General features: G+C 36.3%; 1 protein-coding gene across 6 annotated transcripts in view; it reads right to left on the bottom strand.

Moving 5' to 3' along the window:
• The window catches only part of SCEL (sciellin), a 69,719-nt gene that overhangs the window by 20,105 nt on the left and 26,652 nt on the right, over positions 1-22,962 (bottom strand). For 2 of the 6 annotated variants that reach the window (XM_032100000.1, XM_032100001.1), the window contains exons 3-11: positions 21,751-21,826; positions 17,966-18,083; positions 17,284-17,346; positions 16,908-16,979; positions 11,541-11,609; positions 9,756-9,821; positions 8,504-8,569; positions 6,443-6,475; positions 5,116-5,187 (exon numbers count right to left, since the gene is read on the bottom strand). In XM_032100000.1, coding sequence (XP_031955891.1) covers positions 5,116-5,187; positions 6,443-6,475; positions 8,504-8,569; positions 9,756-9,821; positions 11,541-11,609; positions 16,908-16,979; positions 17,284-17,346; positions 17,966-18,083; positions 21,751-21,793 — 602 coding nt within the window. In that variant the 5' untranslated portion in view covers positions 21,794-21,826. The remainder of the gene's footprint in view (positions 1-5,115; positions 5,188-6,442; positions 6,476-8,503; positions 8,570-9,755; positions 9,822-11,540; positions 11,610-16,907; positions 16,980-17,283; positions 17,347-17,965; positions 18,084-21,750; positions 21,827-22,962) is intronic. The other 4 variants (XM_032100002.1, XM_032100003.1, XM_032100004.1 and 1 more) reach the window with 4 other exon arrangements.

Here is a 22,962-nt window from a genome sequence, read left to right as displayed (position 1 = left end):
GATACCAAAAAAGTTGCATCTGATGTCCTTTCCTCAGTGATCTCTCCCACTTGACCTACAAAGAATTCCGATCGACAGCTTCTTCTTCTTACATGATGGAATACACAAAGACCTCACTAAGAAAGTCTGGCTAAAACCATAAGGACATTTCTGAACTAGTCATGTCAGCACAGGACAAGACAAAAACAACCAATTGCCAAGTGGACCTTCCAACTCTGAACTAAAAGAGTTGGTCTAGAGTATATTAAATGTGTCAGGCATCTTACTGGGTAAAGTTTAACATCATGGGCCCAGCTGAATTTTGATCTGATGTTATGGCTGTTTTACTGTCCTTGTATCAGGTTTTGACCAGTATAACTGAGAATGAATAAAGGAATTTTTTGAGGAAAGACTGGCATTTATCCTGGAGCAGGGTGTATTTCCTTCCACATTGTTATGCTCACTAATCAGTGCCAGGAGCCCTCACTCAGACCTTTCATCAATAACCTCTGAGGGTAGGGAACAGAAGAGCAATGCAGTCAACTGTGAAAGCCAATTTATACTGTGCCAAAACCAGTGTAATGCTTAGCCCAGAGGATTTTGGAGTTAAATACAGAGGAAGAAGCTGTTGATCAGAATGTTTTATAGGAGATAGACTGGGAAAGATCACTGGAAAAAGACAACTTATTCCATTTTTCTGGAAGGATACGTATGACCCTGGAAACACTGTATTAACATTTCAGTTAGGAATAATGTGCTTGAATCTCTTCACAGAAGCTGTGCAACAGTGAATCATTTGTATCCACAGGCAGAAAAGCTGCAAACCAGCATTACAGTGAATGCCAAATCTATCAAAATTGAGAGACAGAAGGAGCCTGTCACTTGGAAGGGCCTTCTGCTGAAATAAAAAAATTTTAAAAAATTAAAAATTACTGTATTGATTTATACTATCAAAAGCAATTTAGAAAGTGTAAAGCCACTTCACTTTACCATAAAGAAACAATTGTCATTGTAGCAAAAGCAAGCTAGTGAATGATGGGTGTGCTTATATGAGTTCTGTTCAGTATCCTTGCTTCCAACGATTTTTGAGGCACACAGGTGTGCTCCAGAAAATTTTAGAGGTCTCCAGATGGTCTAGCTAAAAAGTCAGAGCAAATAGAAGACATCCCAAAAGAATATTCACACAGAAATTACTCAGGCAGGAGCCATGCCTTAAATTTTTGCCATCTAAACTTTAGTCCCACCTAAGAGAATTCCTTTGAATATTTCTAGTGGCTCTTTGGAATCGCCTATCTCATAGACCCATAGAATGGTTTGGGCTGGACCTAAAAGATCATCCAGTTCCAACCCCTGTGCCATGGGCAGGGACAACTTTCACTAGACCAGGTTGCTCAGAGCTCCATCCAACCTGGCCTTGTATACTTCCAGGGATGGCAGTCTAACAAGAACACATAACTAGCCAATGTTGCAAAATGCACCTACATGTTCTTTCAGTTTTGTGCTTTACGTAGCTCTAGAACAAGAAAAGTTTTGTCAATTAATGGTCATTTAGGAGACCTGACATCATGGTTTTAATTCCGTTGGTTTGGAAAATTCCAAGTCAATCGTAATTCACTATTTTTTTTTTTTTTAATGACTTAAAAAAAAAACCCTGGATCTAGTATTTTTTCCACTTTCAAAGTTCCCGAATGTTGATAGACATGGAAATGTGAGATCATATTACAATAGTTAGTTTAAGCACAGATAATTAATGTGTTGTTCTTTCACAATCTGTTGCAATGAGAGCTGGGAACACATCTTGGGTCAAATAGGAGTATCATTAAAAAGGAGCATAGTAAACACAGATTTACAGCATTGTCTGAATTTTCTACTACCTGACAGGAGTAATAATAGTGAGTCACACTGTACACTAGGGGAAAAACACGTACAGAATATAGGATTCTCTTAATTATGCCAGAAAAATTTATTCTAGTCCCTTCTGTTCCCTAGAATTTGCTCTCTCACCCACATACTTGCAAATATACAGCTGAAATACTTTCTTCAAGATAACTTCTGTAGCTGGCATACCAAAAAAGACATACTTATGTAAGCGTTTCTGCAATACGCCCTTTGCCCCTACAGACTAATAGTCTTTCCCTGGTACCAATCTCACTACAGATGCCTTAAGAGCTGAGTGAGATCTGTCTCTAATCTCTTGTATAGCCCCTGTTACTATCCCCTCAAAAGCTTTTCCTCAGGTATGTCTAACATGAATTAATTCTGATATATCTATGAAAAATAAAAGATAAATTCATTAGTTCTGCAGTTTATGAACTTATGGAAATATGGCTTTTTGATTATTCTGCATCCTTTGGTGGTAATAACTTTGTAAATGCCCTGGTAAATGTTGCTCACTATGCCAAATACCATTACTTTCTGTAACGATGTGTAGTTCAATACAAGTGAACCCCATTATAAAAGCCTTTTTATAGAAACACAGATGTTTTTAATACTAACTGTAATCATTAATGAAAGCCTGACTGAAACTGTGTAAAACACCCTCAGAATGTTTGAAGTGGTTTAACGTGATTTTCTGCAGAATACTGTCCTTTTAAAAATGCCAGTTTTTAAACACCTGCATTTAATAGTTACTACAATTATGGAATGGAAAAATGCAGTGTGCGAATCTCCCATCTTCACTGATGTGGAAAAAAGCACAAAAACGACTTGATAAGCAATGAATAAAAGGCCCCCCCCATTGAGGAAATCAGAAAAATGTCTCTGTACGTATCCAGTGTAGTGCTCATCTGCTGCTGCATTTGTGAGATACCAAGAGAGCTGATTTGACCTGTTATGCTCTGAAAGATGCACAATTATTAGGCAGTAGTTATCTTTACTTTTTCTGTGTCCTAGCCTACTTATGCTGCCTAGAGTATCTATAGATGCCCTATTCCATCATGAGATGCCTATTCCATTCTCTTAATCATATCCAACAGGTGAAGGTCCATATGTCCATGCTTCAGAGGTGAGATAGGTATACATATACACACACACTCTGTGTTTGGATGCCAGATCTAACTGTTGTCCTTAAAAGAAAAACAATAATTGGGTTTGGTTTTTTTTTTTACAATTTTAGCCAAAAGAGAGTATCTGACATCCTTTCCAGGTTAATCCCTTCTGAAAGATTTGTGTTTATCACTGACCAGTTTGTTAGAAAGCCAATTGCCGTTTTCCACTTATTTTATACTGAAATTAATTCATTATTCCTTTAACATCCCTATCAGAATCCTGAATGAAAGACAAGTAATCAGTTAAGTTTGACTTTAAAAGCATGACCTGAAAATCTTTCTACTCCAAGTAAAAATATAGGTAACTAAAGGATGCAATTTAAAATCATATTCTAATACTAACTGATGTTACTATGTAGACTCTTCATGTAACTGTTTACTTACCCTGTATGACACAACCATTTTTGCCAAAAATGTAGTATTTATGTGAAATCTTTAATAGCAAAAGGGAACTTTTGCTGGCAGCTGATTAACACATTTCTGGTTAGCGAAAACGTAACAAAAATCTGTAGTTTTGTGAAGCTAACCCATCAGCAGCAGATGGATGACATCTGAAGCACCAGCCAAATGTAAAGGAATTATAGCAGCAGTAGAGAGGCCTAAATTTTGCCCACTAAGATTACAGACTACTTACAGTTTATATACTGACACAAATAGCAGTGCAGTGTTGCCATAGAAACTTGTAGACCAGTAAAATATTCCTCCAGCTCTTCACCAATGAAGGGACAGGAATACAGAGCTTGATATGGTAATGAGAGCAACCAGGGGATGATGAATGTGAACTGATTGAGGGTGAGGATTAAGTCAGACCTTAACAAGCCCCTAGCAGTGAAGAATGGCCGTGACTTCCCTAGTTAATACTGGGCGTATTTAATTCTCTAAGATCTGTCACATTTGTTGACAGGAAAATGTTTCTCTGAAACATTGCTTTTTTTCCCCCTTTTCCTAGGGATTACACTGTCAGACATCTTTTGGATGCTTTCTTAGTCATTTTGTACTGGTTTTACATTTTGAGGACTTTGGGGGAGGGGAACAGGATTCAAAATAGTATAGACTGGAACTTCAGACCTCACAAAACTGAACTTTATGTATCAAATTAAATAAAATTAGCTAATTTAATTTTAATGTCTGCTCCATTTAATATTTCCACATAGAAACTGCAAATGAGCTATTTTAATTCTCAGTGCATATCTAGAAATCTGTTTCTAATTTAATTCAATTTTTAATTGCATATTCAGGCTTTTTACTCTGGTCAAGGACACAGAGTAAAATTTTTTGTTTATAGAATCATAAAGTCATAGAATGCCCTTGGGTTGGAAGGGACCTTAAAAATCATCCCGTTCCAATCCCTTTCCCATGGGCAGGTGCATCTTCAACTAGACCAGGTTGCTTAGAGCCCTATCCAACCTGGCCTGTAACACTTCCAGGGATGGGGTAGTTATTGCTGATTACTTTGAAAAAGATAACATCTCTGTCAGCACAGAACCTTACAATTTGCTGAAATTTTAGTTAAAAAAATTTTAAAATTTCTGTATCTTTTCCACCAATGATTTTTATGGTATTCTGCAGACTTTCAAAGATTAGTACATATGCCATCTAACTCATCCCTCAAAAACAAGTCCATCTGTTGAAACATACTAATTTTGTCATCCTAAAGGGCAGATGTTGGGTTTTCACCATTCAAAATGCTAACACTACAGTTGGGGGTTTTTTATATATATAATAAAGTGTAGTTACTACTTCACCCACAATGTCTTGAAGAGCAAAGAAAATACACTGTATAATCCATACTACCCCGATTTTTCTCTTTCCAAACATTTGCAGCAACTACCTATATGCTGCTTTTTAAGATGCAGACTGGATAGACTAAAAGATTAAAAAATGAAACATCTGAGATAACTTAGCAAGTCAATGAGAGGGAACTCAGAGTCTGTACTTCTAGGCCATTCATTAGGACTGGGTAAGTCCTGCATTAATCAAACACCATGTCCAAACGAGCCATCAAATATAGAAATAAAGCAAATTGAGTACTTAATATCACATTAATCAGTTCTTATCAAAACATTGTTTTGATTATACTGTCCGTTACCTTGCTGTAGCCTGATCGTCCACATCAGACTTTGATTTCTGACGGGTCACCTGTTCTGATGAAAGGGCAGCCCTGCAACAGGAATGGTGAAAACATACTTAAGGCACAAGAAGATACTTGAAAACACATTGTATCACTTAAATGATTTATTACTGTAGATACTATATTTCTTTCAGGTGTAACCACAGTGAGTTTGCATTGTCTTTGAGAATTTTTTCTGGGTTTTTTTTCTTTAAATACTATAAAAAAATACATATAATATGTGTATAAAGAATTATACATATATAAAACAAGAAATGTAATGCTTTAGTTCACTAGATTACCACATCAACTGAGCTTTTTGGAAAACTAATATGCCAAGACTAGCTGTTTTGCTAGTATGGATATAGTAATAAAGTGGAGTTTCTTTACTGTTCAAAAATTACTTTAGCAGTAAAAAAAGTTGAAAAACCTTTTCTCTTACCTGATAAACAAATCTTATCTATAAAGACAAAACTTTTATTTAACTAGCAAAGCACTGGTTTTTTAAAAGCTAAATAAGCAAACATTTACAGTTTCCTATTTTTCTTTGTTTATGTGAACAATCAAATTGATCACTACAGGAATACTAAAATTATGAATAATTATAAGAAAGGGAGAAGGTGGCAGATAGAGTTGATGAGGGTTACCTGCTCCTTTTACAGAATTTTTCTGTTCGTATGGCAACTAAAGCATGACATGTTGCATAGCTGTCTTAATTATAAGTCATGAAATCGCAGGTTGGTTAAGTAACCTTTTCTTAATTTAGACCATGTGAAATGTACATTTAATTAATGAATTTAATAAATTTATTTTCTAAAATTAGAGCAACCTTTTCAGACACTTGAATAAGTTTAGAGTACTTTCCATCAATTCATCTTAAGTTAATGCTTCTATTACAAGCCTTTCCACGTGCAGAGCTTCTTGATTTAACACTTTTTCTTCATGTAGCTCACACTCTCTCACAGACTTTAGAGTATCAGTTGCATATAAAAGAGTATTTGCATTAGCAACATATATAACTTTGGAACTAAAATTGCGAGGTAGTTTTTAACATTTATGCAGTTTAATGTTTTTTCAATTTGAGTAAATATCCAATGAAATGTTCTAATATATATGCAAATAATTGCATTTCTGGCAGGAAGGAAATCTTCTTCATGCACTTCTGCATGTCATCTATAGAGGAACCCTCACAGGTGAATTATATATAGTTTGTATTATAAATAAATGTAAAATAATAATCAAGGCTTATGCAAAGGAGTGTGGTACATTTCTAAATCTACTAAGAAGCAAAGTAAGACAGACATACGTTGTTGGAGCCTCTGAATTTTCTGAAGAGGTTCTAGAGAAAGAAGAGTAAACATTTCAGAAAGCAAGTAGCAAAATGCAAGTATTGAAGCACTTTGCAAGATTTAGATCAATCAACAGCAATTACTTTTACTTTCCCTTCCTTCCAAGATAATTTTTTTTTCTTTAAAAGGCAGAATATGTTTTTAACTCAAGTAGCATAATACTAAATTCAAACTATATTCTTTATGTTACTAAGACAATAAATCTTCAGTTAACATTCTCCAGTTAATCACTTTGATTAATAGTGTTTTGTTTTCAGCACACAATTCACAACCGTAAAACTCAAATACAGTGAGCTGCTTATAATCTTAGCTCCAACTGCAATTTCTTTAAGTGTTCTGTAAAGTGTGTTTAATCAAGTGGGAACTGAGTTCCAGAGTTCCAAAGAACTCTGGAAGTTTATATATCATGTTTAACTATGGAAGACTAGAATCACATCTCAGAATCACAAAAGTATATAACTAACCCTGACCAAGAAAGCCCACGTATTGGATTGCTGGACTCCCTTCCTGAGGATAGCAGATCAGTCAGCCATTCTCAAATTTGAAGAAAAGACATAGCTGACATAGCTCTTTGCTCAGTCTTTAAGACTGGTAGTGACCTTTAGAAACTGTGCTTATTAGCATCTATGCATGGCACTTTATTTCCTGAAACTCACAGGCAAGTAAAAGGCTTTCCTTTGATAACTATTTTTAGTTACAGTAATATTCACAATTTTAAATAGCTTTCACATCTTCAAAGGACTTTTAAAACATAAACCAAGTAATCATTAAATGCCCATCACTTTTTACCAGCTGTTCTTGATGACAGCATTGTTAGAGGATCCAGGAAGAGTCATAAGAGCTTCAGAAAGAATATGCCTGTTTTCAGTCTTCTCTGAACTGTGAGACTGGAGGAGTAACTGGATAATTAGTGTTGAGAAGAATAAAGGAATTCCAGCTTGCTATTGGAAGCTGGGTGGATGCCATGTAGAGCATTATCCTATTCTTTCAAAATTACCATCATCTTAGCAAGATACTGAAATGAAGCCAGATAAATTCTTCTCAGTTGGCACATTGAGAACATCTAATAAAGACTGACTTCAAAGAAAATAAACTTTAACATCTAAGAGCCATCTTTCTGCTGGGTGGAGAGTGAATCTTGGCCAAACAGATAGAGGGTAGTAAACACAGAATAAGATTTAAAATAATTGCTAAACTTGGTTTTAAGTCTTCCAGTGCCATACATCCCATAAATTCCCTGGGCAATAGTCTACCAAGGCTTGTACCTAACATCACAGCATATCCATTCATTTCTGTTTCATTTAATTTTCATCATTGCTGCACATGAGGCTCACGCTGGAAACTTCCCAGATTAAAACTAGGGAAGCAGAAGGCCATGCTGCAGCAAATAGTGGACATTAGCAGAGAATATCATGAAGGTTTATTTATTAGTATTTGACACCATCCATATTCTGCTTTTAGGTAAGAGCACAAGAAACATTCCCTGTTCTCTTTCTATTCTGCCAGGAAACAACCATGACTTCAGAAATAAACATTAAACATGCATCTGCAAGTAACTTTAGTCTGATTTTTTGTTCTAAACTATTTCTTGGATACTTTGCTGACAGGGAACTTAGTAGATTTTGAGGTTTTGCTCATGCTGATACCCAAAAGGGCCAAGAGCCTGACCGTGAACCCAAACGGCAGCAACAGATCCCTGCCCTTATGGCCAGTCTCTCTACAACATGTTTGCCTTGAGGAGAATTAACTGGAATTGTCAAAGTGAAACCATGGAGAAAGAATGCATGTGTGACAGAAAAAATTTGGGACCACTTAATGTAACCTCAAGTTTCTGGCACTTCATATACTCAGGCCCTAGTCAATGCTGGGCATCAGGCTGCAAAGAGCACCAAACAAGAGCTCTTTGCAGGGCATCCTATGCATCAAACTCAGTAGATCAAAGAACTGCCCTGCCTTCTTGCTCCCAAAATTAGCTCTAGCCAAGAGTTAGGAAACAACCAGCGATCACTGATACACACCGTTTGCTTTCCTCTGCTTCTGTCGGGGTCTTACTACTCGAAACTGGGGGAGGCATCCAAGACTGCCTGTACATTTTAATAAACAAAATTTTCAGTGTTATTTTAATGCTCTGGGGCTGAACAGCATACTGTGAATATTAGAAAAGAAGTATATAAAAATACCTGGAACTTTTCTTAAATTATCAGTATTTTCAAAGACTGCATGTTGATACTTTTTAGACCATTTTTTACAGAAAACTGAATGGAATAGGAAATACTACAGTAATTTTATTTGTTGTGAAAAATGTGAGTCTAGGTGGTTTTTTCTGCAATCTGAGTGGTACAAATAAATGGATCATTCATGTAAAGAACAACCAGATAAAATGCACAAAGGAAAGCGTGTCAATTACCAACACAAGAAATACAATCAGGCTATTAGAGGTCACATAAACAGCACAAGCACTTTCAGTTCCTTTTTCTTACTGTGTTTTTTTTTTTACCCTCAAAACTATCAATCCAGCAATTGTTTGTGAAGTAAAAACAATTACACCAGAAGCAGTACAATTCATTGATGGCCTTCCATATCTTTCAAGAGCCTGGATTGAAAACACCATAAACTTCCACCAAACAAACAGGTCTATATGTTAATTTAAATACGATGACATTTTAATTTCTACATTCATTATTCTACTGATCACATTTTTTATGCATGAAATATGAAATAAAATATCACAAATGAACAGAATTTGCAGCTGGGAAGGATGCAGAAAAATATGGCTATCACCAGCAGTACATTTTAAATTAAAAATGTACTTAGTTCTACACCCTGTTTTTATTTTTGCCCAGATAATGCTATCTGAAATCCAGATTTTTAAAGGTAGCTGTGTGTTGTTCAGAAAACTGCGTGATTCATATGCACTGCAACAGTACAGGGTCAAGTTTGGCATCAGAGATTTCACAATTACAGTGAGCTACAGTGCTTTAAATCTGGACATTGAAAATGAGTACACCAGCTGAGTTAGGAGCTGCAGCCAAGAGTTAGCCATTGTGCCATGTCCACCGGGCTCACAAAACTGGGTCTACAGAGATAAAACTTTTAAATCCCATGGAAAAAGACAGAGGATGTAAAAGTTTAATTCTTGAAGTCTGCTGAGGAGTTTGAGTGTGCTGGAGGAGGAAGTTGGTAATTTTTTAATGTAATTGTGATATATTACTGAGGCTTAATACAGTGCTATATACCCTCTGGCAACCAAGCAGTGGTGGTAATGAATACCTTTTTTTCTTGATTGGAGAAGTAGCTGCAGTGTTTGTGGATGCTGCATTAGGAGCCCAAGACTGTCTGTTAAGGAAATATACTTAGTGAGTTAATCTTGAACAAGAGTATAATTTTAAATTATAAAAAAAATAAATTACAAGAAATCGGTTTCTGCTATCAGAATGATACAAATGTGTATGGTAAATGCTATAACTATGTTTATATACCTCAAAGGACACAAGATGTGGGAGACCTTAAAGGGTTCTGATGTTTAGACAGCTGCATTTTTACTTGACGTCCAAATTTCTGACTTCTTAGAATATTGACTTCTGTACCTACACTTTAGTCTCCAAACACTATAATAATAATATCTTTCATTTTCATACTTTATATTTTATGTTTCTTGCTCAAATAAAATGCTTTATGCTATATGTTTGTAAAACTAACCTATATAAAATCCAAGCCAGTAATTTGTCATAAAATTTATCAAAAAGTTATTGTCTTATCCTCTGCAATTCTTAATGATAGTAATTGGCAATTCATAATAACAGTAATTGAAGAATAGCACTTTACAAATCATTTTGCTCTCTGGCAGGAAAAAATATATACAATTTAAGTCTCTCAAGTCCCACTTCAGAACTAATTGTTGGTCTGTTAAAAAACCATCTCCAGAACAAACCCCATAAAATCCAATTTATATGAGGCTTCATGTGTCATCATCACTATGATTTACAACATAATGGTGCAAAATTATAATTTGAGTGACCTCCGTTGAACTGTAAATGCCAGAGATACTGATTTGCTCTTCAGAGTAATATCACAACTCTCCACAAGATGACTTGTAATTGCTGTGCTCTCTAGCAACTATGATCTGTGTAATTTAGTACTGACAGAACTCTACTGACATTGATGAAGGCACAAAGCGATGCATTTGTCCCTTTGCATTTACACATATGGTGGCTGAGTTCTTCTGACTTCCCTTCTTAAATGAAGGGAAGCAATCAGGTAATAAGTGTAAGTTTTTTAGAAAATAATTTTTCAGTGTTGTGGAATCATATTACCTGTATAAGTGGCCACCTCCAAATCATAGCAACTTTTTTAACAACGTATCAACAATGTTGTGCTAACTTGCTTTAAATTAAAACTGTTTTAAACAAAAGACTGGCCTTCTGACAAAAGAAAAGGTTTCCACTGGAAAAATAATCTATCCTATCAAAAAAATTTTTTTTATGTTTTGGTTCTCAAGTTTTCCACTGGCAATGTACAATGGCATTTTCCACTGAAAGCATTAAATAGATTTTTTTCATGTATCCTTCCTCAGAACTATGTGTTGTATTTGGTAGATTTTATGCAGAGAAATCTAGAGCTCTAAAACATACCCACACTTTTCAAAATACTCTTATTCTCTTCTTTTTTGTATTTAAAATACTGTAAAATTATTAAATAATCATTATGCTGAGTAAATGTGTAATCTGAACTAGTCTCCCTTTTAATCTGTGTGGAGAAATAGGCTTCTTCAAGCAAAATTCCTCTTATTCTAAAGAAAACATGTTTTTCTCCTCACCAGCTATAAAAAGAGCCTGTGATAATCTAGATATATGCCTACATTCCAGAGGTCACGTGGCCAAATGAAGCCTACACTAGGCCATATCCAATACAAATAATTTCTCAATATAATCTTGGAATGTACATGAATTCTAAAGTTATGATAGTATATAACACTTAGATGATAATGCATGGTAAATAATACATGATAAATTATAATACATAATAGTTAGATTATAACGTTTCTGAAATTCGTACCTGTTGTTTTGCTTATGATTGAGAGTTGGGGACTTATTTATTTTATCAGTATCATTTCCAGCTGGAATTCTGTTGGAAACACAGAAATTATTTATAACACACACTCTAAATTTTTTTAAAATCCATTTTCAATAAAATCAAAAGACAGAGTATCATTTTGGCCTGTGTACTGATTAAAAATATCCCAGTATCAAAATAGGTAGAGAACAGAAGCTGAAATTATATCACTTTAGTGCATTATTACCTGAAGACTCTAAGTAGCTCACTAAAAAAGAGTTTTCAAAGATGATGTTCAAACAATAATACTGCATTAAACTTCACTGTTGCTAAACATTTATTACAACTCCTTTGAATTAGGTCAGAATACTAGAAAGAAAGCAATGTTCAGTCAAGCAGCACACACAGAGCTATTGCCTTTTCCTCTGCCTCACCATCCCTGGAGAGATGCAACGGTCTTGTTTTATTTACAGATTTCATAGATCCATGTGATGTGAAAATAATCTGGTGCAAAATCCCTAGCAAGGCATGGTGCTGACCTACGGGAATAACTTCTATCAACAAACTTAGATTATTTGTGCTTGAACTGATTTCATTAAGCCATGAAATTTACATGAAGAAACAAACACATGATTTTTCAAGCCCTTTATGGATTCTACAGTTACCGCCTAAAACCCTTCAAAATTTTCACAGAAATGCACCATGTAGCTATCATAGCTGAAGCAGTTAGGTTCTTCTTTTATTCCAGATTTCTTCCTATATATGGAATATTCTTTAGTAAGAACAGGGGGACTCTGAAAAGCTTAAATATAAAGTGATGTACATTGAAATAGAGGATAAATACTAAGCTGACAGGGTTGTCTTAAATATTTGATTCAATCAGCTGAAACACATCCTGAGCTACAACTTACATGTATTTTTTTTATCTATTCCCATCCATAAACTGAAGCTACAGATGCAAAATAATTAATCCTAGAACTATAATCTGATGTTACATATAAAACATTTTGTATCCTGCCTTCAAGCAGCACAGAATACAGTTGAATGAAAAGCCTTCCAGGGAATCCTGGGACACAATCTGCACCAGCGTGTGCTCTGTGTCTTTTGCAAATCTTAACTGCAATTTTGCAAAGAATCCTCTCCTGTCAGGGCAGCTCGTGACTGTGACAGCAGCTACAGTTGCAGGGAAGATCACTAGAGGTCTCGCTAAACCTGCTGGCATTGCTGCAGATGCAAACCCGAGCGTTCCTTCTCATTCCCCGCTCGCCAATGAACCAGCATTTCTTTCACATTTCATCACATGTTTTCAAAATTCCAGCACAATGCTTTACATAGTTTTGTATTTTCTCATTTTAAAGCCTTAAAGGTTCTATCTGGCATCCTACTCCCTTGCTGCCCAGTGTAGCAGAAGCTTTAAATAAAAAGTGGAAGAAAGGTAAGTATTATGTTAACTTCTCCTTGTATAACTTTCAAGCTTCTGATAAGGAATCAAATAATACCCTCTGTTCACACCCACAACATTGTCTACAACAGACACCCCTGGATCAGTGGGCCATTTAAACATGTAGTGTTTATCTGAACCAATTTAAATTTCTGGCCTCCACAGTGTCCTGTGCTAGTGACTCCTATAATTAATGTATGCATTAAAGGAAAAATAAATGGTTTTTCTCCCTTTTCTTTCTTTCTCTCTCTCTCTTCTATAGCTTTTTTTCCCCCTTAATTCATTATCCAAACATTTATAGAGTATCTCCTCATTCTAGCAGTGCAACAAGCAGAAAATATTCTTCCATTACCGTTTCCCTATATTATTCTTTCCCAAGCTGAGGAATTTTTGTCTTTTCAGACATTTTACATGAGAGTTATTCCATCCTTTCTCACTTCCCTCTTTAATTTCTTCTCCTGTTTCTATTGTAGTTTCTTCACATAAGTGAAATGATGCATGCAGTGTTCAAGACGTGGAAAGCAGGTTCATACCACACACTGCAGCGGTTTCTGGTTTGCTCTCTGATCCTTTCCTAGTAACTTCTATCATTCCAAAGTATTAGATTATTAATAAATAATAAATAAACAATGAAAATATGTCATTTGCTTCAGTCCCATCTATCCAGATCTAATTGCTCTAGATGCAGTTAGGACTTAAGTGTTTCTGGAAGCTATTCTGGACTTAGTACATGGAAAAATAGCAATGTAATTTTCATCACTACCTGACTTGTAAATTTTCTCCCACCTTTCGTCAAATGTTTGGTTAGTTGCTAATAATGAGTGAGAAATAAAAGGATAAATAATTTTTTTCCACCCATCCAGAAAGGCTGTCTGTGATCATCTGCACAATGCAGTTGCTGTCTTAGTTGGAAATAGTGTAGATCTACATGCCAGTACAAGTACACGTGCATCTACTGCCATCAATCTATGGCTTTCTGAAAACAACTTAATATGTTTAGCACTTTCTTGTGCTTGCAGCCAATGGTGAAATTCCATGTAGTTATCTGCAACATCTCTCCCAGATTTTTAAAATGGAAAATGGTGTTCAAATTTTGTAGCCATTGGGTTAGGCAAAATTCATATCAAAAAATACCTTTTTTGACATGGTTATAGCAGTATCCAAGAAGCAAAAAGCTGCACATAATATGGCTTTTAGATATGTTATTATTTGCACATTTACACATGCAATGAAGAGCTCAAAATTATTCCTATAGTCCTCAAAGATTTTATTAATTCATATTTCAATTATTATTTTGTCATTTTGAAAATTAGATATTGAATATATATTTATCTAGATAGAGCCAGATTCCTTAAATCCTTTCCTCTTGGAATACTACAGTATTCCTATTGGAATACTACTGGCCAGAAGACATGCACAGCAGAATTGTGAAAAGATGTTCTAGTATCCAGTTTGAAAACAGGTAACTCCCTAGGACCATTTGCAGGATAGAAGAAGGTCATTTTCCAGAAATTTATCTAGGCAGAAATGATTTTCCATATAAGCAACATGACATAATACTGTAAACACAAGATGACTTGTAATTGCTGTAAACAGATCTGAGAGATCTCCAGTACCAAGGTAATTCGTCTCTAGAAGCATCTACTAGGAGCAGTCCTTCAGGGCTTTTCTACAAAAAAACCGAAGTGTTTTTTCCACACAGGCAGATAAACCATATAGGTGTTCTGCAAACTGGTCAGTTCTAAGCTTGGAGACTTCCAGCATATGGCTATGCTTGTCAGGAATAATTTATAAGAAAATAAGAGAATTATACCAAGTGGAGAACGTCCTTCACAGAGGAAGCAGAAGTACCAAATTCAACTACAAAAAAGGTACTAAGAGAAGATACATCACCACAGCCTTTTATATCTTAGGTCGCAAATTTGAGGAGTTGCAGAACATGTGGTCATCCCTTATAAAACTGCCTGCTGGCGATAGGTGTGCACAAATTAATCCTGGAATGGCTGTATTCCGGTTTTGTAAAGACTATTGATGACTGAGGAATATAAACAACTTGACTGCAGCTTCCTCACTGTGGTAATTTCAAGGCAGAAGCATCATTATTCACTCCCTTTATGGCATGTTCCGCATTAGTTTTCAGAAGTCTATATTTACACCTAAATTCCTTTTTTGGTATACTCTGTCATCAGTTGCATATTAAGAACCCTTTATGTTAGATATTTGTGTATATGAAAACACAAAGATAGTCAGCTTACAACCTCAAATAATTCAGATACTTTAGTATCTCAGCATAAACCAAAAAGATATCGAGTACAAAAAACCAGTGTTCCTCAGTGACACTGTAGAAACTGGAATTGTCCTGTGACTTCTAAATTAGTAATCAGGGTTTGAGGCATGAAAATCAAATTTTAAAATTGTTTTGAAGTGAGTGGCCATGTGAGTAAGTGTGACACAGCTGATATATGCTACTTCAATTTCCAAAAAGCTTCACAGAAGTCAGTTTCAAGAGCTCTTAAGTAAACTGATCTCCCATGGGAAATAGAGAAATAACTGCTTAAAATATAGGAAACAAAACTTTGAAATAAATGGCAAGTTTCCAGAGTGGAAGGAGAGATATGTACAAGACCTATGTTCTTCCATGTGTTCATGAATTATCTGGAAAAGAGGAGAGTGAGATGATGTTGCTTGCCAATGTTATTACTTAATGGTAGTCAAAACAAATGGCAAAGCTTTTCAGAAGTCATCTGCTAACATGTCAGATTTCTAAAATGGCAGATGACATTCACTTTTCTTAGATGCAAAGTAATGCCTGCCAAGAGAAACAATTGATCTCTGAACCAGCAATTATCACACGGAAAAGAAATCTTGGAATTATATAGATAATGTTGTGAAAATTAAAACTCAATTCTTAGCAGGACTCAAAAGAGCAAACTCAGTGTTATGAAGTACAAGGGGAAGAATTGCAAATGAAATAGAAATCATTGTTATTACTCCTCTGTGTACATACAAGGTGTGCACCCATCTTAAATAGCTACATGGAGATTTCGATTCCCAGACCAAAAAGACTAATATAGAAATAGAAAATATACAGAGAAGAGCAACAGGTGAATTGAAGTTATAGAGTGGCTTCCTCATGATGATTGAACAAATACAGCAGCATTCACTGGCTGTCGGACAGGCAGGGTGACGATAGTGCACAGGTCTCTAGCCTATTCTTTTTCAAACTCCTGCGGAGAAGGTACATTTTATGTAACAATTTTGCATTGTTTCTTACAAGAGAAGTAAGGATCATGAAATGAAATAGCACAGTGCTAAAACCCAACTAAACAAAGTGCACTTTTCCCACAGTGTGCGTTTAAGTGCTGGATCTCACAGCCTCAGCATGTTCTGGATAGCAGATGTTAATGGTGGCTGGATTTTGAAGATGCAACACAAAGAATCTACAAACACAAGCATGGTCATGCCTTCACCCAGCAGAGGTCAAGGCTGAACAGAACATTCAAATTAAGCACCTGTATGACAACCACGACTCCAATATTGGTACTGATCACAGTATTTGCAAAGAACTATGGGTTTAGCCATGTTGTGCTTAGCTGTTGGAGATAATGACTTTGGTTTTGAGTTTGAAAAGGAGGAAATTGGGGAGGAGTGGTTATCATCTGTGGAAAGATACTTACATTTATGAGGAAAGGAATATACAGAAACAGGTACAAAAAAAGAAGATGATATCAAAAGAACCTTTTCTCAAATCATATTTTCATTTGTCTCATTGAAAATTCATGCAAAAATCATTCAAAGTCTTTTACTTAGATGCTTAATGAATACAAAAACTTTAAAAAAAACACTGACTTCATTCATGCTTTCATTTTTAAGACCTCTCACAGGTATGACAATCACAACACACAATACATCCAGAATAAAAGCCCTACCTGTCCAAGGTGGTATCAGATCTGTATCGTCCAAGTACAGCTTTCTGATCTTCCTTTTCATTTGTGCTACTGCTGGAATAAAAAATTTAGAAATGCCACTTTGGTCACTGGTTATATTAAAAAACTCATCATTAATAAAACAGTATTTATGTCTCAGATAAAGTATCATACAGGGTTTTAGACCATCCAGGTGTCAACAGATCTAACCCTGGATCCACTGCAGTGATCAATTATTGACACTGGAGTCTGATTTACAGTGAAAATATGAATAGACTAAAACTGAACAAAGCAAGCTCTTGCTATATACAGGATATAGTAAATGGATACCAAGTTTTCTTTGGTATCATTAGAAAGGCGTACAGATACTCTACCATACCTGTGTAGGCTATCTTGGGATTTGTATTGGTTAAGGACAGCCCTTCCGTAGTTTTCATCAGCACTTCAAGCAAAAGAAAAACAGTGAGTGTTAAAAAGAGATCACTTTTTCTTGGCAAAAGATTTCTGTCTTCAATCAGATTTCACAGCTGTCCACTACCACTGTAATTGCACCAGCTGCAGAACTCTGCAGTAGAAGACTCCAGACATTTTGCAGTAAGAATTATCTCTTCCTACATGCTGCTCATGGGCCAGATAATGATAACATAGTCTCAAGACATTGTTTCTGCTGTAATTTAAGTCCTAGTTTACATTAAATTTAAACTGATTCTGACTTAAGCTCCTTAAAAGAACTTGCCCAGATTTATAATCTTCTTGCTTATAAAAAGTCAGATCATAGTCTTGCAACCTAGATACGTGAAATGTGGGATTTTACTTGTAGAGCAAAACCTTATCAAATACTCAGCACTCAAAAGTCCCAATGAAAAACAGTCAGTGAATATTCAGCAAACTAATACTTCCAAAAGGCAACCAATACCTCATCAAGATAAATAAATAAGAGTTATTTGATTGAATTCCCCTAGTTCTGGTTGATACCATCCATGCAAAAGTAGATGCTCCATGCAAAGGTACATGGCATACTGAACTAAATATGGAAGAAATGCATTTCATATTTTTCTTACCTTTCCTCCTCAGGCCTCTTCTTTATCCAGCTGTTATCTTGCAAAAGGGTCCGTCGTTTATTAATATCATGAGTAGCCTGTTGTCTGCTTTTAATTGCAACAGAGGGGCTCTTCTTATCTGCAAATGCAGAGAAATGTCGTGAAAATTAACATGTGGAAAAACTTTGGAAACCTAAAGTACTATTACATAGGTTGAAATACATAAAAGTTTAATACAGATTGAATTTTCAGTTATCATAACCTATTTAGTGCAGATTGCTTCTTAAAAAGGTTGTGGCTTCAACTTTGAAGGGCCTGCAGAAGCCCAGCATAGTAAACTAAATTCAGTTTCATCCTTAATATTAAACTGCTTTGCCTATTTCTAATGAAAACACATATCACAGATCTGATAAAGGAATTATGAAATTTGCATACCACAGTAATCCCAGGAAAGTCAAACTAATGAATCCTGACACCAAATTTCCTGTGGTGTTGTCTGTGGGTTTTGTATTTGCAGATGTGTGACAAGATGCAAATTTTGAAGGAAGGCTAATCTTGAGTTGACCACATGGCTCTCCAATTACAACCAGCCCAAAATATGTGGATTTTCATGTTTCACAAAGAGTCAGACTCCCTCTAAAGCTTTTTCCTGAAAGGCTAAATGAACAGAATTTCTCTTCTAGTCAGTTACTTAGTTTTACTGAACTTTAATAAAAGCAATACCTTTAAGATTTATACCTTTACATCAAATTTAACTAAAATTGGTGTATGGTTTCAAAGGTTGTTGGGAGAGACAGACTGACATGCTGAACAAACACGGAAGACTTATTTACTTCTGAAAACATCCTAAAATATCATTGTCCAACAAGGCTGATATTTAGTGTACTAGGGAAGTAACAATATGATTTTCACTTGATTTTGGAGAATATGGATTCTTCCCTGTATTAGAAAGCTGACATTTATCTCCTTTGGTTTGTTTCATGAGGATTTTGGCCCCTTTTGCTAGCAAAAATATGCAACAACTATTGTTCAGTATTCTCAGTTTACCTGAGTTTCATATCGTCAGCTTATTTGAGGTGAGAAGAAATATTGATGTGATATTTTAACATGACCTATTAAAATGAAAAGCTAGAAGTTCAGAGCAAATATGAATTCCATTTTTTAATTTCTATATTTGCCCCAAATTTTATCCAGAGAAGAGAAGGTGAAAAATTAAATATGTAAAATCCTTGTTAATACAACCAATTAATCAAAAAAATTGAAAAATACAGAGGATCTTGTGTTTTCCTCTAAAGACCCTCACCGTTTTCTCCATTAATTCCTCACACTCTGAAGATTCACGCAAAAGGAGACACCAAATTTCAGAAGACATCACTATCTGGTGTGCAGTAATTAGACTGTAAAAATTGTGTGTAGAAAGAACACACTCCACAGAAAACACATTCAGTCAGTAATACGTCATTAGTCAGAGCTGTGTTTTGGCATTCTGCTCTGATTTATAAGAAAATGTACTTCTTGCTTTTAATACAAGAACTTCACCCATAGTGATAACATTAAAAAATGACAAATGGCTACAGTGAGTGGAAGACCAAATCATAATAGAGCACCAAAACATTTATCTTAAGCGACAATGGCCAACAGTGAATTTTTAAATACATTTTTCTTGTAAAAGTAGACACTGATGTACAAAGATAAAATTCAGTCTAAGAATGTATATATATATCTGTCTGTAATTCTAACTGTGCCTGTTTCAATTCCCTATACTGCCAAGTGAAAGAGAAGGAATGAAAGGTTTGGACTCATCACTGACGTCTGCCTAGTTGCAAATGTTCTCTGGTTCTGTGTTGGACTTGCTCTCTCCAAGACTGAGGTGCTAGAAAAGTGATAAATGTTTTAGAAGCCATGGCTGTGATAGCACGCATGTGTGCTTCCATCTTTTGGCCTTGATGCCCAGGTTTGCCTTTCTTCTTTTTAAGCAGCATAGATCCAGCCATTTGACAAATGACCAGGGACATGAAAAATGTTGCTTGTAAGAATGAGCTGACATTCATGGTAGATTAACAAAAACTAATCTATCCTCACTGCATGACTTCTGCATCAGCCTGTTCACTGCCTATTGAGCTAGCTCTTCTCTTAAAAATATTTATTCAAATCTGACTTTAAAGACTTAAAAAAAAATGAAGGCATCCCAGGCTTGTCTGAATAGCTCCAGTGGTTCATTAGATTATCTATTAAAATAAACACTTCTTGCAAACTGAAAAGAGGAAAGACCTTCACCACTTTAAACAATAACTTTGTCTCATGGTCACTGTCAAGAATGGAGATAGTTTTAATTAGAAAACAAGACCATATAAACTGCATTTTCTCTAAAAATGTGTACCTTTTCTCATTTCTCATAAATATTTAAAGATTTTTAATTTGGTACAATTATTTGTATTGTTAAAAAAAAAAACAAAGGAAAAGTTAGTTTTTCAGAAGTAGGAAAAACGTGAGCTCAAGTTTATGCATGCCAAAGAGAAAGCTTCTCTTCAGCAAGGATACTTGATGGCAGCTAAAGGGGGGGAAATTATTCCAGCATTTTTTTCATCCTAATAGTTTTAGCCAAAGATGCTTTCAACTGTCTGCAATATATTTTACTCTCTGCTCTACTATCAGCCATTACCTCCTCTGAATCTTGAAGAAAAATTCTTCAGTAATATGAACATCACATAAGCATTTCTGTATAATCAAGAAGTACTTGGTATATATCCAACTATTAAAATTAACTGTACATGTGCCATATTGTCTTTTTTACCAATAGTACTTTAGGAAAACTGATATCACCTACCCAAAAATCACTCGGATTTCTCAGATATCATGGTTTTTTAAACTGCTAAGTGCAAAGAAGGTCTCATGAAACCTCTTATAAAGGTGGTAGACAAGGAATAGATATTGTTTTCTTCTCAAGAAACATTGCAAGCACTCTGCTAATGCCTGAGGCCCTGGGCTTGCAGAAGAGTACTCGTTTCTGGCCTATGAATTTTCTCCCAAGCTTCAGCTAAAAAATTAAACATAGATCTGATACAACAGATTAGGTCACATGAGCACAGGCAGATGCAGCTCATCCCTGTCTCAATTTGACAATAAAAATTTATGTCCTCAATACAGCAGAGCCAAGCAGCTCCCTGAAGTAGCAACACCAATTTTGTAAGCCTGGTATATCCCACCCAAACCAGGTCCTCATGCATCTCAAAAACCTTTCAGTCTACAGAAATATTTTTGAGGTTCAGGGAAATGGAAAATTTCATCATGTTTCTAGTTTGCCTCTGGACATTTCTCTGTACAGAAAGCAAATTCCAGCAGTCCTCTAGTTTTATTCCTCTAGAGGAGCAAACCATCCCATCAGACAATGACTAAACAGCTTTTCTCTCCCCTTCCCCCATTCTAGATTTCCTCAATTTCTCCTCGTTTTCCCTGTGCAAGTCAAAGAGACGGCGCTGAGACCAGTGGATCTTCCCACTGCCCTTGCAGCCCCTTGCTCCTGTGAGTTCTCCATGACAACCACACCACCTTGCCCCGCACCACCCAGCTCCCCACTCGACCACACTCCGCTGCCCAGTGGGATGTTCTGGTCTGAATCCCTGCCAGCCTCATTTTGTGCACAACACCAATAGTTTGGCATCTGAAACGGGTCGCAGTGGCCCGAATCACCCTCCTCCCCTGTGAGGGAGCTGTGCCAGGGCCATGGCGAGGCCTGGACAGGAGGGAGGCCGTGCCTCAGCCTCCAAGTGCCCCGGGAGCAGGAAATGGAGGAGACTCAGTATTACCGCTTTGATTAGGAGACTGTTTTCGTATGCTGAAGGCTGACATTTGCTCTGTAGGATGTTGTCCTTCTGCGGGAATCTAAAAGAAAACGTGACAAAAAAAGGAAGTGAGGGTTGACAGCGATACCAGGAATCAGCCCCAAAGACAGATCAACTTTGTTGTCTGCTTCAATCACCTCCTTGCACAAGTTTAGCCTGACAGGGTGGAATGGCTTACGGCCAGCAGCAGCCCTTCTCAGGCTGAATCTGGGGCACGGTGGTGGCTTTTGCCTGCCTGGTGATGACTGTGTGCATTCCTGCCCTGCCCCTCTGCCTTGTCACACTGCCCCTTCCCTGTTGGGAGCTCTTCCAAGAACACTTGGTGTGGTAAGAGCCTTCAGCGGGCAAGACAGAGTACTGAAGAATGGGTTGAGGTGATGAGCTTAACAGGGAGATGGTATCAGTCCCTGGCACAGCACCTGGAGCACAGGTGAACTCATCCAGCCCTGCTTCTTGGTCTCACAGATTGTGGCCAGCAGATATCACAGGGGGTCAAGACAGAAGCAGTTCTGCTGCTCTGCAACAGTTTTCCAGTCACTGACTTCTTCCCTTACCGCAAATCAGGTTAAAAGCCTCCAAGACTGATAATTAATAAAAAAATTTATTATTTGGGACTTGAGCCACTCAAAAGATTTCATGTTTTGCTTTGAAACTGGATTGTGAATACCAGCTTTCCTAGAGAAAGCATCAAGCAGAACATAATGACATTTTGATGACAGAAAATTCTCCCTTAAGTTAAAAAAAAGCCCCAAATGCTAACATTGACTTAAGAGTTTGGCCAAAACTGACCCTCTTTAGTAAATGGATTCCTTCTTGTAAAGCAGCATTTTCCAAGAAAACAATGTTGTGCTGGAAAGCTCACAACCAGTTCCACTGTCAGGATGCTAAAATTTACAGAAGCACCAGAAAACTGTTTCTGTGACAGAAGCAGTCCTTATAAATCAGAAACATTCCTGGTTCTCTGGATGACACAGAGAACATTTTTTTCTTTTTGCAGACGTAAAGTGTATTGCTCACACACCTAAAATAGAGTAGATTGACACTGGAGTTTGTGGCTCTTTCTTTACTGATGGAAAGTGAAGATGATTTTGGACTCTGGCAAAAGCTTAAGAATAATGCTTATACTGACAATAAAACATTGTGGATGCCACAGAGGATTGCACTAGAGCAGATTTT

This window comes from Corvus moneduloides, chromosome 2, assembly GCF_009650955.1.
Source record: "Corvus moneduloides isolate bCorMon1 chromosome 2, bCorMon1.pri, whole genome shotgun sequence".
In the NCBI taxonomy this organism is placed as follows: Eukaryota; Metazoa; Chordata; class Aves; order Passeriformes; family Corvidae; genus Corvus; species Corvus moneduloides.
This window is presented reverse-complemented; position numbering and strand designations above follow the sequence as displayed.